Raw genomic sequence first — 20,046 nt, 5'->3', positions numbered from 1 at the left:
ATATTGTTACCATGGCACTAAAAAGCAAGACATCTTATATCCATTTCGACTAATCTGGACAAATTTTCTTATTTTAAATTTTGTAGCCATTTTCAATGAAGCTCATGAGCTTGGGAAATATTTATGGCATAGGCAGACATCTACCAACTCTTTAACAAAGATATTTGCTATCTGTTTCCTTTATTGCTAAGTGTATCATGATGCTATTATATCTTGTACACTTTTTGAATGGGTAATTTCACCATGAGGAGCAGATAACTCCTGAACCTCTCCTTGATTACAAATTGTAGCTGCTTGTGAGATGTTTCATTTCAGTATGGAATAGAAGGGTGTTTTAAACTAAAACTTGACCACAAATGGTAGGAAACTTTGGTTGGGACCATGTCAGACCAAATAGATAGAAATTCAACTCTGAAGCAACAAGTTCTTGTCAAAAAGATTAGGACATCATGTTTGAATGACTGCAGTGATGTTTGCCAGTGTCAAAGTTTCCTTGAGCGTCCCAAGACTTAAGATCAATTAAGCTGTAAACTACTGTTTCTTTCAACAACAGAAAAATCCATGAATTAAATACTATGATTCTCATTTATTCTACAGAATGCATATTTACAAAATTTTTATATACATTGTTAAAATGCATATATAACAATATATATTACTTTAATGTTGACTTAAATGTATGTAGGTAATGTCTTAATATACATCATGCGATAAACAGAGAAATACCTGGCATTTTTAAAATAATATTAGTAACATAACAAAGAAATAACCAGTATCGGATATATATATATATATAAGAATGCAGATATTGCAAGACTATGCCAAATATTTCCCTGTCAAGCCATGCCAAATTTAGTTCACGATGATAGAAATATTTTTATTTTGCTTTCTGTACATCCCAGATCCTTCCACATCCTGCTAATGAATCGTTTGTCACAGTAATGTTTGTGCTTATATTAATTTCCTGTGTACACATTTACCCAAAATTTTCCGCAATTTGTTAAAAATTATTGTCATTCCATAGGAACATTGTAAAGTTTATAAACAAAGTCTGTAATGGTTTTCATTATTCACTTGTTAAACCTTGTTGGGGACCTTGTTTTGAACTGGTAAATATAATTTAAATTCTGCAGGTAATTCATCTTCGGAGTATAATCTATCCGAAAAGTAGACTCTTCGGATTCGGCAATTGGCATGGATCTGAAAAAGGATAATGAAAACAATAAAAGTTTTGAAAACACATCTTCTTACTTTGTAAATTGACATTTGATCAGTTTATCAGTTTGCTGCTATTGATCATAAAGTAATGGCTTAGATAATATAGAAAGAAGCCCTTTACTTACTTGTACTCGGAGGGTTTCAATGTAGTTGGTACCATAGGCTCTTCGTGTAAAGTCTGATAAATTGAACTGAATTTGATTCCAGCCATCATCTAACCTCATTGGCATAGTACAAATAAATGGTTTGACTCTGGTGGTGCTCTGGTAATTACTGGCACGGAATCGCCTTTTAACATTTTTATCATCAAGTACCTGGAAAAGGAGAATAAATATAAAAATTTGCTCCTTGGATAATTCTTTCTGACTTTTACTTCTATTTTTCAATTAATCAATACTTTCGTTCATAATATTTCTAAAAAGTAAACCACAAGAACAAGGTATTTACTCACCGTAACTTCAAATGTAAAATATTTCTTCAAATTTTTAATGATCATGACAAGGAAAGGTAATTTGATTCCTAATGTTTTCTTTGGTTCTGTTGGACATTGTATGAATGTTGTGCTGCAATAGAAAAAATTTTTCAAGGTTAAAATACATCACAAACAAATTAAATTTATTTTAGGTACCAATTGCATAACTAAATTCAGTACTTTTTTCTTGAAAGACAACAAATAGTTTCAGTCTTCAATATCTATCTATCATTTTGTTCATTAAAGCATTGAAGTGCTACCAATTCTGTTGCTATCTTGTTATATAGAAAGGGTATTCTAAGTAAAACGTAAGCTCACCTGACATTTGTACCAACTATTTCCAAAACTAAAGACTGGATATCGTTATCAGTAATACGTTTGATGTGACCATTTCGTACCTGAAAGGAATGTAAAAATTAGATCAGCAATCAATAATCAAACTTACTGGGTCTAGTCTGCCTATGATTTTATGAATAATTATTCAGTAATTGCTTATTCAAAAGTTATATTAAATTGAGATGTTGCATATTGGCTCTTTTGTACTTGTAGCAATGTTGGGTTGGTGACTTGCGAAATCTAAAACCAAGAACGAAGGTGAGTATGACAAAGTATACTAGCTAACAATTATGCAAACCAACAAGGATATAGAACATCAGAAGACCAAATAGAATAAACATGGCAACATCACAACAGTGCATAGAAAGTCATAAACTCTATGAAGTCACTGAGACTAAAAATTTAACTTACCTTTTTGTCCCAAATTTGTAAAGGTTTACTTCCGATACTGTAGAGAATGGATAAAAATCCGCTTTGGAAAGTATTCTTGAACATTTTGCTATGTTGTTGTGAAGATGGAACCAAGAGTAATAATGAAACAGTAAGATGTTTCGAGCCTTTTATTACTCCAACCAAATGAACAAGTTGTCAAGTGAAGATACCGTTGTGTGTAGATTGACTTAACACTGTTGTCAAGGTGTGCGTAGTGATATGGGTTGCCACAGAACTACTTCACCTGCAACCGAAAGTAAATGTCATAAAATTTTCATTTAGGAAAATATACTCAAAAAATTGAAGGTAGTAAAAATGTTTAAAAATTATCTTTGAACTATTTTATGTAGTTTTATTTAACTGTTATTTTATATAATAAATGTCAGAAATATTTAAAAAAGGATCTACTTTCACAGGAAATCAATGCGCTAGGTAAAGCGTACATCCGGTTTGGTGACCACGCAACGTTTTGTTGTGGGGCTACCCCAGAAATCCCGTTACTCCGGCGATGTCACGCCCACTTTTTTTTTTTTATCGTATTTTAGCTTGTTCATTGATTACATGCATTGGTTTCTGTTCAGTGAATTTGTTGTTTTAACAGTGACGATAATCTATGAGGTGATCAGACAACCGATTAAGCCTTTCATTCATTTCGCCTGATTACCCTGATCAATCAAAATCGTCGCTTTTTACGAAGGGAAACAATTAGCCTAGGGCTAGGGTGCGTTACTGTTATTTTACCACGTGGGTAAGGTTTTTGCACCATCAGCTGCTGGACATATGGGCTACCAAAAAAAAGGGTTTTTAGCGGCATCTACAGCTGCATAACATAACAGGGGTCGTGAGTTTTTCACCATCTAGGCCTAGCTGCACAAAAACTGTAGCCTATTATACTACAGGCACAGAACTGCAGAATAATCAGTTTTGTCTGGATAATGAAACAAAGTCGTTTGTGATGTTTGTTTTAACTTTTAAGTCAGTAGTTAGACTCGGGTACTACTACTACACATAACTAGATTATTTCCGTATTTCTCATCTTAAGAAAAAGAAACCTTTATAAATTGTACATGATACACCATGGTCCTCATAGGAAAATGAATTGACACGTAGGGCCACCTACTGTAGCATTAAAAGACTATAAAAACTTCCTTGTCACCGACTAATGCAAAAAGAAAAATTATGGAATTCCAACGCTCTTAAAAATAATATAAAACATGTCCCAGTTCACACTAAAGAATAAGGAGATCTATAAGGTCAAGTTTAAAAATACACGTGAAGCTGATTTACAAATATAGTCGATCGAGGCTATCATTTTGCTAAGATACTGAATTTTTAAGACTTTGTAAACTTACTAGAATGAGGTTAATTGTCTTACTCCAAAAATATAAGACATATTTTCCTTCTTTCATTATGACATCAATAATTAATAATGGGAAAACGTCATAATTAAAATTCTGATATCCCGAGATACTAGACCTATTGTTTCCAATTCCACAGTGACAATGCAATAATAGTGCCATGCCTACATAATCAGAAAGATTGTTTTTCACGAATGAACTTTAACCACCAGATTTTCAAATAAAACAATGAATACCTTAACACCTTCTGTCAAGCCAGGTAAAGAGACGGCACAGAAAAATAAGAAGGAAAGAAAGTAAGTTTTTGATATGATCAAAAAATTTATTTTTGTTACCACTTTGTTATAACATTATCATATCAATTGGGGGCATTAAGAAAATCCATTATTTTCACCAAGAATTACAGAGCCTTATATAGCTATCTAGTACAGATTTGGAACCAAGATCTTTGGAAAGTCAGTAATAACATGTGCTGGAGCCTACGGCTTGAGCTACGGACCTATGGTCAGAAGCAGGTCCAGGCAGTTGTCCAAATATAACCTTCCTTAGGATCTGGAGTGAAAACTAGAAACAACCAAGGAATGGGAAGCTTTTGATTGTTAGGCCTACTCTTATAGCCTTCTTAAACTTTTCCAGAGAGCTAAGACTGATTATCCAGTTCTTAGAATCACGTATGCAACTTGAAAAACAAAGGGCAAATAAGATGATACAGTTTTGTAACGTTTGGGATCAAAGAATTAAAGATGCCCAAGGTAGGCTTAACGATTCTGCACAGTTGACAGATTGATTGACAGATTCCAAGTTTTCGTGTATATCATGGTTTATAAACATTTCCCTTGTCGACTTCCAACAGATAATGTTTAAACTAAAAACATTGCTTACAAGTAGCCTAATAGGCATATTTTATAAGCCATGCATTGTCCAACTCCATAACAGGTATAATTTTAAGATAAGTTCCGGTCTCATACGCCTTTGGAAACAGCGTTATTTGTTGTTCTTGAATAATAATTTGTAATACGTGTTTTGTCCAACCTCTCAAAATGCAGTTGCTCAGAGAGTTAGGCCTACTGGTTTATCTTGGGGTCCACAGTTAAATCTAGACAAACCTCCGTACTCTCTGTAGTTCCATTGGCATTGTTGCGAGCGAGTATGCCTATCTAAAGTCAACTTTAAGTGCACATGATTGATATTCTGTTTTTTCCTCCCGTCTCTAGGCTCACTTAACGAAACAACACAGATTTCTGACAGTGTTATTCTACCATTAATTGGTCTCAAACCAGAGAAAAAGAATAGAACTGCGATTTCTTATGCTAAAGACAGCCCTTTGATGGAGAGTTTGAAATCAATTCAGGAAGAATCTAGAAATTCCGCGTTTTCTCATTACAAACAACATTTGGCTATTTCCGAAGTTTTGACAGATCTCAAGAGGTAAAAAGTAGCATTTTATTTGCAGATGTTGATTGAAAGGCACTTGCTGCCAATGTTAAGTTAAATGCGCAGGTTATCTACCTTATTGTTTGAGCAATCAAACATACTGATGGAGCAATCCTGCTTGATCAATCTTACACATTGCTTAATCAATATCTTACACATTGCTTGATCAATCTTACACATTGCTTGAACAATCTTACATGTTGATTAGACAATCTAAGACATTACTTGATCAATCTAAGACATTGCTTGAACAATCTTACAAATTGTTTAGACAATCTTCCATATTGCTTGAACAATCTAACACATTACTTGATCAATCTAAAACATTGCTTGAACAATCTTACATGTTGATTAGACAATCTAAGACATTACTTGATCAATCTAAGACATTGCTTGAACAATCTTACAAATTGTTTAGACAATCTTCCATATTGCTTGAACAATCTAACACATTACTTGATCAATCTAAAACATTGCTTGAACAATCTTACCTATTGATTAGACAATCTAACACATTACTTGATCAATCTAAAACATTGCTTGAACAATCTTACATATTGATTAGACAATCTAGCACATTACTTGATCAATCTAAAACATTGCTTGAACAATCTTACATATTGATTAGACAATCCAGCACATTACTTGATCAATCTAAAACATTGCTTGAACAATCTTACATATTGATTAGACAATCTAACACATTACTTGATCAATCTAAAACATTGCTTGAACAATCTTACATATTGATTAGACAATCTAGCACATTACTTGATCAATCTAAAACATTGCTTGAACAATCTTACATATTGATTAGACAATCCAGCACATTACTTGATCAATCTAAAACATTGCTTGAACAATCTTACATATTGATTAGACAATCTAACACATTACTTGATCAATCTAAAACATTGCTTGAACAATCTTACACATTGATTAGAAAATCTAACACATTACTTGACCAATCTAACACATTACTGTACTTGACCAATCTAACTCAGTGCTTGAGCAATTATAAACATTAATTTAAGCAATTTCACTATAGCTCAAGCCTCCATCAATTACTGAATGCTTAAGCATTTTGAAATACTGTAAGCATCACTTGAATTGTTGTATGTGCAATACATGGAATATGGAAAACATAATGTTTGAATAACAGAAAATATTGTAGCTTAGTGTATAGTATAAGCAATTCAATGCTATGCACAAAAAAACTGCAATTTCCGAAACTTGATAACTTTGATATGGTGGAATGTTTTCTATTGAAGTGTTTATGAAGAAGCTTGTAAAGATAAAGAGAAAGAAGTTGGTGTTGCTGCAGATATTATTTATAAATATATGGGTCATAAGTCAGATGATTGCTTATAAGCAGTTTTCCTATATAGTTAAAGGGGTTGTAAAGAGGTTTTTTAGTCTTTTTTATAAGTATCAGATAATAGCTAATAGCTTCCATTTGCACAATTGCTTAATTCAGTTTGATGACTCTTGGTACTGTAATTCTAGAAAAACTAAACAAAATATTATTTCACATTTGCAAAAACTTTGTTCACAATCAAGTTATGGATTTTTCTAATTGCTGGAACCACAGAAGTTGGACAGGCCATTGGTTTAATGCAAATAGAAACTATAAGTGTACAACATACCCATACAAAGACACTCAGAAAAATCTCTTTACAATCCCTCTCAGAGATGGACATTTATTGGTTGAATATGTACAATGATTTGGATTAAGATGTTGATAAATGTAGAAATGTTTATTGTATACTTTGAATATAATATATATTTCAAATAAAATGTGATATGTCTTTTTTCTAGGCTATATGAAGCAAAATCCTCTAACCAAAAGATAAATTGCTAGGCAAATTTAACACAAGCCTTCATATCAATTTTTAAAAACATCTGACATTTCCAATGCTAAGAACATCAACAGTATTCTTTATGCAAAATTTAATAAAAATCAAATTAAACCTGTGATCTACACACCACAATACTCTACTGATAAACCGATTAGGTTCTGTGAGTTCAAGGTAAGGTACATTCTAATGCTACAGCCAGTGCTTCCAGGAGTGGGTTCAGTGACGGCTTTCACATAAACTAGATTTTGTGAAATAAGATAATGATTGAGATTACAATTAATACAATCAAGTCGACACTGGATTATTGTATTAATATAGATTAGTATGAAACGGACATATTTTATGATAAAATTAACAAAGATTTATTTTTGACACGCAAAGCACATAACTACATAGTAGCATCATTACATGAAACCAATATTAGATCATCTTCACAATGATATTACAAACTTCGTCTTATACCTTGACTATAATAGCCACCTTTCTTGTATTACAGAATTCAGCAAATTAATTTGATTCTGAGCCAGCGAAAATAGCCAATCAGAGCCCTTGACAGAAAGGCTGTCAACATTATGGCTCAGTGTTTACATATTGTCAAGCCCTCTGATTGGCTTTATCTGCTAGCGTACAATCAATTACAAAATTCTGTGATACAAGAAAGGTTCCTATTGCAGTCAAGGTTTAAGACAAAGTCTGTAAAGCTTGACATTGTGAAGATGATTTAAGATATAAATCTAGGCCTATTAATTTTGTACTACCGTATTAAAAAAAAAACAGTTGAAGAAGCTTGCATTACCAGTACCTTACTCTCCATCTTCAGTAATTAATTTTCACAAAAACAGTTAAGTAATTGACTGTTTAGTAATAATAGATAATATTCATCACAACTTTTAACATACATCAAAGAACAGTGTGTAATATCTATACATGTATGTGCCAAAAACAGACAATTAAATCATTTTATTTTGCTTGGGTTTAATAAGTCCTTTTCCCAATTTTGTTGACAAATAAGTATTATACTTCAGTGGATGTAGGCTTAAAATAAACTCCAATCAACTCGTCAACTAAATGTCTTGTTTGTCTGTACAAAGCTAGATGTCCTTGACTAGAACCAGTCGTATTGGTCATCTCAATGGATTCAAAATGATTGAATCCTCCGAGGCTTTCATTGGAATATGCAAATCTGTTCCACCAATTACATTTTAGAAGCCGGTTTCAAATGGTTATCAGGATGTATTGCTTTTAATACTATATTGTGAAATAAGGTTAAGTCTTTTTATAAATAAAATCTGGAACAGTCCATTAAAATACCAACAGGAACCAAACTGATTTCATCATAATATCAAATAATAGATCACATTATTAGTCACACTGTGCTAGTTTGTATCAGAGTTCGTATTTCAGAAATTGAATAATTTTTTTCGGTAATGGCAATCGACTAATGTCTGTCTTTTTCATTAACTGTAACAATAAATCTCTACAAGCATTCTGTAGGGAAGTTACTGAAATAGATAAAAAGATATATGTAATAAAAATGTCTTAAATTGTATAAGGTTTTATAAGAGAAACTCTCTTATAGAAGCACTGGCCTAGGTGATGGTGTTAGATGGTGATGAGAACATTGTACTCCTGACATCACTGTCCCAGGTCACACACAGTAAAGTATGACTGCCAATCTAACCATTTATAGAATTACCAGTACCCAAGGTTGAGAATGTCCATAGCTAAAAATATTTGTGTGCATTTTAGAGATTTACCTCCATATAATTGTATTATTCTAACTTGTTTGGTTGTACCATAAACATCAACAACAGCATATAAAGGACCATCTTGTAATGGTATTGTATTAGATGATGGCCCTTGATCTTCACCATTGATTATAAAATGCATTTCAGCCTCATTTCCTACTACTTTATACATAATACCTATTCGACTACCAATATCAGTAGGTAGTATTGTACTTTCACAGTTATTACATGGTTCTCCATTTCTACTGACAGGTAGTAACATATTCCGACTAAATGAACCGCGGGGTGTATGAATAATCTCACTGTTTTTTAAGACTGATTTATAAGGTTCCTGGTCTTCAGGTACAACTCTATTATGTGTCTTTGTCACAGCAAATATCCATGATTTTCCAATGTTGGCTAAATCTGGTAAGGCATATTGCGGTAATTCAAACTGATTACTTGGATTAAGTTGTGTTAAACCAACTCTTAAATGTCCACTCCATCCTCTCTCGTTTTTCTCAATTTCCACTAAAAATATTTCCCCTGGAGTTAAAGGGTGTTCACTAAATGTTAATGCATGAGCAAAACTGGAATTTCTGGATGCCACCATACTGTCCTGTGATAATCCTATATTTTGACCGTGATAGGGATGAAAACGTGTCACTGGCATTTTAGTAATCTTAAAAACAAACAACCATTAATGAAAATTCTGAAAAATAAGTTATATTTGTTATTAGTTGTAATTATAATAAACAATGTATTATCATCGGTTTTAACATGTGAATAGTTTGTACAGGAATGAGGCTACTCTTGTACAATCAAAATATTATATTTATACATTATGAAAGTGAAAATAACTCACAAAGTTAAAGATAGTGATTATAGGTCTACTCTTTCCTCACATATACATGCAAACCTGGTATTTTATAAATCAGAAGTTAGGCCAATCGGCCTAGTCTATTTAAATAAAGGCAGTGCCCAGTGAATGGCTGAATGGGGAGGGGACTGGACCTGGCCAATTTCTCAATTCGAGTGTCATTAATTCAACATAATAGATGGTCCCGTCCATGCAAAAATCTCATAATTATAATTATAAGTTGGTTACGTTTGTTTTGATCGATTCAAATATATTGACACTACGATAGGCAAATAGGTTAGGTCTATATTTTCAGCAGAAATTGTACCACAGTCTACATCTCTTCACTATTTCACAAAAAACAACATTCAGACAATCACTTCCGCTTCCGTTTCATTTATCTACACAAACTTTACGTACGCATAACTTTCTCTTCTCGTATAGCTTGACATAAAAACAAACAATTTTTTTCGTTGCTATGTAAAGTTTTATTCTTTCGCATTTTTGTTCTCGAGAGACACTTCTTTATATCAAATATTCTAAGTTTTGGGAGTTTTCTTTCTTCTATTTTAACGGATGAAAGGTGTCAGTAGCCCTTGAATTTCTCAAGATGGTGGACACAATCTCACAAAAGTAGCTGTAATCCTAACTTAATATGACTTATATGCACAGTGAAAGCATAACAGTTTCTTCTATACACAAACAGATTTCTAGTGGTAAAGCAGGCAGCTTCAGGAAGAAATATAGAAATCCGTCATATCCAATCTTCCCCATTATTCTTTGTCTCTTTGACACAGTGAATGTGTTGGGTCAATAAATAAATAAACACAAAATGGGCTTTGCCACAGGGTTATAGTGCAGTCTATTGGCAGCAACTAGCGAAGAATGTTTGAAACAAACCCATTTCCAGCTTCACATGAAGATTTGATTCATGATGTAAAGTATGATTTCCATGGTAAAAGAAAAGCTACTTGTTCAAGTGACCACAGTGTAAAGGTGAGTTACCTATAGTCCCTCCTACTACTGTCAAGTCAGCATTATTATTATATATATAAGAATTGCATTTTGGCTCTTGCCGATCTTTGTAGTATTTATGACAGAAAAATTTAAGTCTGAACTCACTGATTTAGTAGAGTTAACAAAGCAAGTATATCAACCTTAGTATTGACCTTGTGCTCTTGCTATTGTTGAGATAAAATGTTGAAAGCCCTTTAAAAATGAGGTATAAAAATTGCCCCAGCAAGATGAATGAATAGCTTACTCATGGAATGAATATTTTATTTATGTTGTTATATCATTTTGTAGATATGGGATTGTGATGAAAAGGGACAGTGGCACTGCTCAGCTAATTGGAAGGTATATTTTCTATTAATCACAATAATACAATTTAACTTAACACCAAAAGTTTGTTTATCTAAATGCATTTTTTCAGTTTAGTTTCATCAAAGTACAAAGTATATTGAGTGAGAAAAATTATGGACTAATAACTTCTATTTTAGGCTCACAGTGGATCTGTTTGGAGAGTGACATGGTGTCATCCGGAATACGGACAAGTTATTGCTACGTGTTCATTTGATAGAACAGCAGCTGTATGGGAAGAATTGATTGGAGAACATGCAAGACAAAATAAACAATCACACTGGGTTAAAAGAACCAGTTTAGTTGACAGTAGAACATCAGTTACAGATGTCAAGTTTGCCCCAAGACATTTAGGCTTACAATTGGTGAGTTCATTATACGCAGATTATGTTATTTACAGTGTAGAAATTAGAGTTAGACTAAATAAGCCATTTTTGAAGAAAAACCTAAAGGGAAACTCATGCTTTTTAGGCAACATGTTCTGCTGATTGTGTAGTGAGAATCTATGAAGCACATGATGTGATGAATTTAAGTCAGTGGTCTTTACAACATGAAATACAATGTAGTTTGAGTTGTAGTTGTTTGGCATGGAATCCATCTTTATCTAGGTAAACCTTTTTCCTTTTTCATTGTAACTAATCCAAAGAAAATCAGGAACAAACAATTTGAAACCATTCAAATGATGCAACCATGGAAATTATATCTACAATAATACGAGTTATTACCTCTTATTGTGTAGAGGTTTGAGAAACCGGGCCTAATTTGACTAATATTTTTTGCTAGATATGATTTTATTCCTTGATTTGTAATCCCATCAAAGACATTATGCTTAAATTCTCTTATAGATCCCATCCTCCTATGATATGTGTTGGAAGTGATAATCCAAGCACAACAGCTGGTGGTAAAGTACAGATATATGAATACAGTGATTCTAATAGGTAACATTATATTTAAATATGCATTTGTGCATCTCTTTTTCACCGTACATGTATAATCAATCAAATAAAATAAAATATAAGGTTGTTACTTTAGTACTTTCATACCAGCATATATATGGATATATGTGGTATTGTCTGAAAGTTGAGCTAATCAGCTTGTTTAAGACAGCTGATCTTTGACCCAATCATTATAAACTTGCTCAATAGATAGCCCCTACCTATTTCATTTTAAGAACTTTTTTTTTTCATCTGTAGAAAATGGAGGAAATTAGAAATAATTTCAATAGTAACCGATCCAGTACATGATTTAGAATTCGCTCCTAATTTAGGACGATCATATCATTTATTAGCAGTAGCTTCTAAAGACTTAAATTTATTCAGTATAAAACCATTGAGGTAAGAATTCTACTGGTTCATTTATTCCTGATTGATCAAATTTATTGTAATTGACTAATGGTTCAACTGATAAAATAGGATGTACTTGAAACAAATGAGAGCAGTGATATAACATTGGTACCTATCTCAATTGAAAATGTGCCTAATGACTGATGTTGTGTTTTAGTTCCAGTTTAAAAGATTCAGCAAATATCAGTAAGTTTGATATACAACGTTTAGGCGAATTCACAGAACATAAATCACAGGTACTTCTTTATATTTAGTCCTTATATATGATACATTTAACTGTTGTGATACATCAATATATTGTGATACAATATAACATTGCAACAACTTCCCTACCATACAGTTGATTGCTATGTTCTAGTGGTTTATCAACAACACAATATTTTGTTATAATTTCTATAAAATATATTGAGTTGTATCAATTCTGTTTTGCAGTGATCTTTACCCTAAGTCAATGTTCTAACAGGCCTCCATTGTACAGAAGTATAAAGGCTCATTAGAAATTTGTTGAAAATACTACATATATTATATTAAAGGTATGGAGAATAAGTTGGAATGTATTTGGTACTGTATTAACTTCATCAGGGGATGATGGTTGTGTTAGATTATGGAAAGGTTTGTATCTCTGATGTGTTATTTATGCTATAAACTATCACTAACAGTTTTAGGGGGCTATAGTGTCTCAGTGAGCTAACTTGCTAGTTGACCTGAGGGTCCAGAATTCAATCTTTCCATATGTCAAGATTCAACATGTCATTGATGCAGGTGGATGTGCTTATGGAAAGTAATACACAGCTGTTAATATAGGCCCTGTCATCCTTGGGCTCGGTTTTTATGCTTAGCTGTTGCAAGTAGGGCTAATCTACACAAGTGTTACAATTTCTAGGATCTGGTGGTCTGGATATAACTTTGGAAGTTTGAAAAATTAGAAGCCAAGAGAACTCATTTGTGACGATTTAAATGTGCCAAAATCCTATCAAAATGTTCATCCTCTCTATTTTGTACGAAAACACTGCAAATTAATCAATCTATGCTGAACTGAAGAAGGTTTTGCTGGGGCTAAAATCTCACTTGCTGGGGCCCAGCTCCCAAGGACCCCACCCTGTTTAACTCTACAAAGATAGAATATTTAATCTATTTTCAGCTAATTATATGGGTATTTGGAAGTGTGTACAAGTCTTGGAGGATGGCAGTAGAAAGGCGGTAGCATCATATGAAACGAAAACAGTTCCAGTTACATCCAATAATAGTGTCAGGTACTATCATATTAAACCAGTAGCTAATGCCAGTCAGGCTATTTGGCACTAACTAGGTTCCTGAAAATGTCTTTTTTTGTGACAAAATGTTGATCTTGTCTTTTGAGAAAAGACTAAGTCAGTGAAATTAAATACACAAATCTCTGGAAGTTCAATTTAGTAGTATTAGATGTTGGAGAAGGGAAAGCATACTCTTCTTGAGACAAAAACATAGACATTCACATTTTTGTGGGTAGCTTGCAAGAGAGATTACTGCTAAGCAGTACTATTATTTTCTATGTGTGAAAGGACTAATGTATAACATTGATTTGCAAGATATATTAATATATATATATATATATAGATACTTAGATAGATAGAAAGATATATTTTAACAGTTTGAGTAGCACACCTCTTCTGAATAATTCTGGTCATTTTTAAATTTTTGTGACATCTGTGTAAGTAAATCATTCATGGTTGATCTACAATTTGAAAAAAAAGGCCTCGGATTAAGATATTTTTTTTGCATCAAGAAGGTTCATTTTGTGAGCACTTGTGAGTTATTTGATCCATTTTAAGTCAAATATTGGACTTTTAAATCTTAAAATGATTATTTCTCCTCAAATATCTTTATTTTCAACTTTTATTGTTGTTTCATTTGTTGAATGTAATTTGCCCCCTACTTAACAGACAAAACAATATTCATTAAATATGTAAGTATGTAGGCAGTTTTCTATGAGTTTTTCTGAAAGGAAGTTCTCAGACTGTATGTGTATTAGAGACATTGGAGATATCATGAATTTCCAATATTTGGGAAATCTTCTGTGGATCTTGCAATTTCACTGAAACTAAATGATTTATGACGTCACTTTCTTCATAAAAACATTGGTTTTATTGGAATTGCAAGATCCAGACATCAGACTGAAAATTGAAATGGTGCAAATTGATGCTATCAGTGTCCCTGATACACATAAAAAGTTTATTCCTTACATTTCCTTTATTCAACATCCTCCCTTTTTTGTTGAATGGGGCAAATTACAATTTCTATGATTTTTTGCTGATGCAAATTTTTTACTGTAATTCTATATGTATATATGAGAGTTGAAAATTATCCTAAATTATTGTATCACTGTGATGTTAATTAGTCAAACTGTTATAAGTACAACTGTTAATTTGATAATAAAATAATTTGGAAATAGAATTTAGTTATTTTTTTGCATCAGCAATAAATGTGAATTTGTCAACATCTCAAATAAACTCCTAATATCCACTATAGCCCTAAAATGAAAGCAGTAGGCAGTTGTTCTTAATATTTGGAAACACTTTATCAAAGATGTACTGGTCCACTGTTTTCCGATTAGGTGCGCTATGTTTGAATTCTTCTCAAAACAGAAAAAATCTATTCTGCCATATTTGACCTTCTGCCACCTAGTGCCAAGTCTGTTTAATAAGTAACATCACCAAATAGCACCAACTCAGATATCACTGATAATCACAAAGGCTATCTACAAGAAAGTATATAAAATCTAATTTGAAGAATTTTACACCATAAGTTTTGTTTTGTTGTAGGTTACCAGTAACCCCACCCCCACCACCTGGGGTGATGAATATCAAGAGGAATTCTGGGTGGCCATTGTTTGCTACCAATGCTGATAAAGGAAAATTATATTACTGATTACTGAGTTAGCTACAATGTCTTCCATCAAATAAATTATGGAATACAAAACAGACGGGAATGATTGAACAAAACCATTAAAACCATATCGTTATCCTAATGAAATATTGATACTCCTAAAGCAATATGATGTGGGTTTAAAACATGAAGTCAAATAATAAAGTAATAACAAACTTGAGCTGTTTGGCAACATGTCCACAAAATGTAAAAATATCTGCCCTCTTAAAATATGAGATTAACTTTCAAAATTGCATATTTCAGATCTTTTTTTGTTGGACTTGAAACTGTTAATTATTATTGTTGATTTTATATATGGGACTAACTTTGTAAAGTAATGCCAAGCTAAATGTTCTAATAGCTGGTGCTATTCCAAGATTTTAAAACCACACTGATAAAAATTTAAAAAATTACTGTGATCACTTATTTCATTATATGAAATGTTATGTTAGGTTTACTTGTTCAACATTACTTCATTCATCTTTCATAGTGGGATAATGCAATATATTTTTTATTGTAACTATAAGAAACAATTTTATGCACATTTTAATGGATCAAAGAACATATTTACATGTTTTATAAAAAATGAACCACACAAATCCATATATATTTTTCTATCCCCCAATCTTGCCACATCTTTGTACAATCAATTAATTTGCTGGTTTTTTTATTTATTAAATTACAACCATACAAAACCACAGTTTAATTTGAAGCCATTTTGAGCAACAAAAATTTTCTTATTTAAATGAGAATTATATAACAATTCACCATGCAATACTAGTTATTAGTTTATATCAATAACAATATTTTGTCTTTTATGAGCCAAGACCAGTTGAATTGTATCTTATTTGTCAACAGTATTATTATTTTCTTGAACAACTAGTAGACCTCTCATTTAATTGTTAATATAACAAAACAGGACTGGTAAATCAAAAACTGATGATTGTGTCAAACAAACATGGCATCAGATATTCATTTTGAAAAGTGATATTGATGGCTAAAATGAAGAATCTTGTATGATCATCTAACAATGAATAACCAAGGCTTTTTTTTAAATTTTGAAATGTTTTGATAATTTATCTAACATATAATATAATATTCATATTCATATGTTACATACTTTAATATTTCATTCATTTTACCCTCCTTGTTAGTTCTTTATTTGTCAACATAATGATAATATTCAGGAAATATTTTATCAATTGCAAATTTTATTTTTCATTTTTATCAGACAATTTTTAGATGCATTATATATATTCCTTAGTAATGCCTTAGAATAAAAAAATGTTTACTTATGGAACTTATGTGCCCAATTTGTGACAAACCTTTAGTCTCTATCAAAAAAATACATTCTAGTGTGCAAATTTGCATGTAAAATGGACCTGTGATTAATTAAAAAATTTGGTATCCTTTTATAATGGGTTAAATCGAAACCTGGCAAAAGGTTTTGTCGGTAAATTGGTAGTTTGGTGATTCTGCAATCTAAATTCAACCTCTCTGTGAACATCCTCTTTCATATATATATTTCACGTATAAGATTTCTGTTGATAGAACTGTTAACTGCTGATCATGTAATAACCATCCGTTTTCATACCATGTTTTATTGATACATTCCTGTTATTATGTAAAATAAGGTAACTGATATTTTTGGGCTGCAGAAGTTTGGTCTCTTAAAAACTTTGTATTCAAAAATTATATTTTGAAATAAAAGAGATTAATATTATGTTAATTTCATGTTTTATTGAAAGGAATGTTGTGTTCGTATTTTCTGATTATCAGGTGACCGATTGGAGTTGATGGATTGGTATCAATATGGGAGATAACTCAATATCACAAAAGTGTAAAAGACCACAACTAACTTGAATGAACCACAAAAAAAAAAAAAAAAAAAAAAAAAATCCTTTTATCACCGAAACTACGTGTTTATTTGAGAAATTTCCATCGAAGAGCAGTTGATTCGCACATCCTCGAGGGTGCTTCAGTGTGTATTTCATATTTATATGCTTATTTCGTGGAATGGGTTTTCTAAATGCCAGAAACTAACAATCGTTTGACTCGTCATTGCTTACCTCGAGGTCCTTTCCTTGTGCAATTTTCTACGTCATTAAAATGAATTGAAAAGGCAGTTACAAATAAATTAAAAAAAAATTGTAATAGATTATAAGCTTTCACGTTCAAATTCACTAATAAAAAACTTTACTTCAATATTGTTTCAATACAATTTGCTGTAAAATGGACAATATCTATGTATATATAAAAAAAATCATATAACTCTTGGAATAAGGTAGTTATTGCAAAGCATTTTTTAACTCTATGCAATACTCTCAGAGGTTGATCTGTTTTATAAGAATATAAATTTCAAGGCAGAATGATGACATTCGATTCGGCAATCATCGGCAGTTTCCGTAAAGCTGAACCTAATTGCAGAGCCGTTTAGCTCATAATTGTGTACTCTGTATCCATTTGTTAATGCATATGCGCAATTCAGAGAAAAATACGATAAATTGATCAATATATATATAATGACATTATTCAGGAAATATTTTATCAATTGCAAATTTTATTTTTCATTTTTATCAGACAATTTTTAGATGCATTATATATATTCCTTAGTAATGCCTTAGAATAACAAATTTTGTTTAGTTATGGAACTTATGTGCCCAATTTGTGACAAACCTTTAGTCTCTATCAAAAAAATATATTCTAGTGTGCAAATTTGCATGTAAAATGTTGGACCTGTGATTAATTAAAAAAAAATTTGTATCCTTTTATAAAGGGTTAATGACATTATATATTATATAATTATATATATATATATATATGTGCGATGTGTAAATATCACATAATCGGATTGGAAAGAACGGGTTCATATTTTTGAATCAAACTGGTAACCAGACGAAAAGTACCTAAAGTAGTAAAATATCGACTACGGGTCTATTCAACATTGTATTACTAACAAAAATAAATTATATATTTGGAAAAATCAGGATTTATACATTGTATCAATTTGTTACACAACCTTTATAAGTCAGTTGTAGAGATTAAAAGACATTTTTCTCACTGCGATTGGATTTTTTTTTAGACTTCACTTTCAGAGAGTCCACATAGTTAATATTGTTTATTTCGTATTTATTTATTTATATGGCAGAGTTTAACAGTGAATTAAAAATTAGTTAGATATTCAGACTTATAAAATTTGAGTCATTCTTTCGCAATTGCTCGTGTACATACATGTATTTGATTTCTTCCCTTTTAAGATCTTTTTCATTAAAATTTACTTCTTAATCATTTTAACCGACTTTTTTAATAAAAACTCATATCATATGGACAAAATATAACAACGCAAATGAATATGATTCACTTTTCCGTAGTTCCACGTCTTCATGTATGATTGCAATTGGAGTAAAATTATTGCATTGATTTTTCTCGAACTGAAAATTAAAAATAGATTTACAGTCGGCCGTGTGCCAAAACTGGAATCACGCGCAGTTAATGTCAAGGCCGGTATATCTATATTGTTTTATTTAATTATGAATATATTATAAAGTGATTAATAAATTATAATATGTTGGGTGTATAAAAGTGAAATAATTAAACCTATACGTCACATAGACAACTCAGTCGGTGCGGTGCATGTGACGTCACATTAGAATTAGATGAGATCTTCCCATGATGCTTTGAGTATATATCTTACAGCGCGAAAGGCAAAAGTAGCCCTCATATCATTGAAATATAATACTTTTTCTTGTTAATTTTTTACACAAAACATACCGAAATTATTACAAGGCGCTATGCTAATTTTAAAGTTGTCAAAACTTTCGTAGGCCTGTACAGATGTAAAATGTCGCGTTTTGGGGAATATATTATAACTTCGACACTAATTCTTAACATATGCAATCTAAAGAGATGAATTTAGTAATTAAAATATCTTAGTGAGTTCAAATGGCGGTTTTCGTTTACCGCTTTTTTCGGGGTTGTGAATTTTAAATTATAATTATTTAACTGTAAATCAGATACAAATATATTTTATTTTTTAAAATTGGTTTACATTTTAAACTTCCTGTAAATACAATCCAATACTCTGATACGGTTTCAGTTGATATTTCAATTCGCATAAAAATGATTAACAAATATGATTAAAGTAATAAGCATACATGAACTTAAATGTATTTATGGGTAAAAAGGCATTAGCCAGTTGCAATAAAAGAACAGTTCAATAACTTGGATTATTTGGGCTGAATATAAATCAAAAAATGATTTATTTTTACGATTACTTTGATTATTTTCGCTCTTTTTGCACTTCGAGGGTATACCAAAATGGCCGCAAATGTTATACCTATATGGAAAAGTTGGTAGGCCTACTTCACCAAGACGAAGTTTTTAAACCCAAATTATAGGGTGATATGAAAATAAAACTAACCCTATAAATATGCCAATTGCGTCATCATAGATGGAATATAATATTTAATAACGTTTCATGCGATGTCATATTTTCAATTTGGTTCAATTTTGATGAATAGTTTTGCAACAAAAAACTTCCATTTCACCTGATTGACATGTTTACTACAAGAAATGACAACGAGGCTTGAGAAAATCTGCCGTGCGTACCCGTAAGAGTCCGTCATTAAACACTCAGGCCATAGTCGCAATGATCCTCTAGACAATTGAATAAATTTAAATACAAGAAACAGAAAAACTAATTGAGAACACTCCATTTATGCCAATCTCAATTTACTTATCAAAAT

At 31.6% G+C, this 20,046-nt stretch overlaps 4 protein-coding genes across 4 annotated transcripts; 2 read left to right on the top strand and 2 right to left on the bottom strand.

The window, feature by feature from the left end:
- Positions 1–566: 566 nt before the first annotated feature.
- Positions 567–2,691, bottom strand: LOTGIDRAFT_191567 (hypothetical protein). The gene is made up of 5 exons (XM_009060096.1): positions 2,438–2,691; positions 2,009–2,088; positions 1,670–1,781; positions 1,344–1,532; positions 567–1,200 (listed from the first exon to the last, which is right to left on the bottom strand). Exons 1-5 carry the CDS (start codon positions 2,519–2,521, stop codon positions 1,078–1,080), a joined length of 588 nt encoding a protein of 195 aa, XP_009058344.1. The 5' UTR covers positions 2,522–2,691; the 3' UTR covers positions 567–1,077.
- Positions 2,692–5,594: 2,903 nt separating this feature from the next.
- Positions 5,595–6,278, top strand: LOTGIDRAFT_122315 (hypothetical protein; the record flags this gene model as incomplete). The annotated part of the gene is made up of 1 exon (XM_009060095.1): positions 5,595–6,278. The coding sequence occupies one exon, from the start codon at positions 5,595–5,597 to the stop codon at positions 6,276–6,278; it is 684 nt and encodes a 227-aa protein (XP_009058343.1).
- Positions 6,279–8,492: 2,214 nt separating this feature from the next.
- On the bottom strand, positions 8,493–10,040 carry LOTGIDRAFT_217613 (hypothetical protein; the record flags this gene model as incomplete). Its single annotated transcript, XM_009060094.1, has 3 exons — positions 9,702–10,040; positions 8,867–9,548; positions 8,493–8,611 (listed from the first exon to the last, which is right to left on the bottom strand). The coding sequence occupies exons 2-3, from the start codon at positions 9,507–9,509 to the stop codon at positions 8,496–8,498; spliced, it is 759 nt and encodes a 252-aa protein (XP_009058342.1). The 5' UTR covers positions 9,510–9,548; positions 9,702–10,040.
- A 255-nt stretch (positions 10,041–10,295) lies between these two features.
- LOTGIDRAFT_191563 (hypothetical protein) lies at positions 10,296–14,178 on the top strand. Its single transcript, XM_009060093.1, has 9 exons — positions 10,296–10,691; positions 11,001–11,051; positions 11,195–11,419; positions 11,526–11,662; positions 11,900–11,992; positions 12,248–12,388; positions 12,555–12,633; positions 12,931–13,009; positions 13,539–14,178. The coding sequence occupies exons 1-9, from the start codon at positions 10,581–10,583 to the stop codon at positions 13,700–13,702; spliced, it is 1,080 nt and encodes a 359-aa protein (XP_009058341.1). The 5' UTR covers positions 10,296–10,580; the 3' UTR covers positions 13,703–14,178.
- The last annotated feature ends 5,868 nt before the right edge of the window (positions 14,179–20,046 follow it).

The sequence above is a fragment of the Lottia gigantea genome (genome assembly GCF_000327385.1).
Source record: "Lottia gigantea unplaced genomic scaffold LOTGIsca_40, whole genome shotgun sequence".
NCBI lineage: Eukaryota > Metazoa > Mollusca > Gastropoda > Lottiidae > Lottia > Lottia gigantea.
The sequence above is the reverse complement of the archived record's forward strand: the minus strand, read 5'-3'. Positions and strand labels throughout refer to the sequence as shown.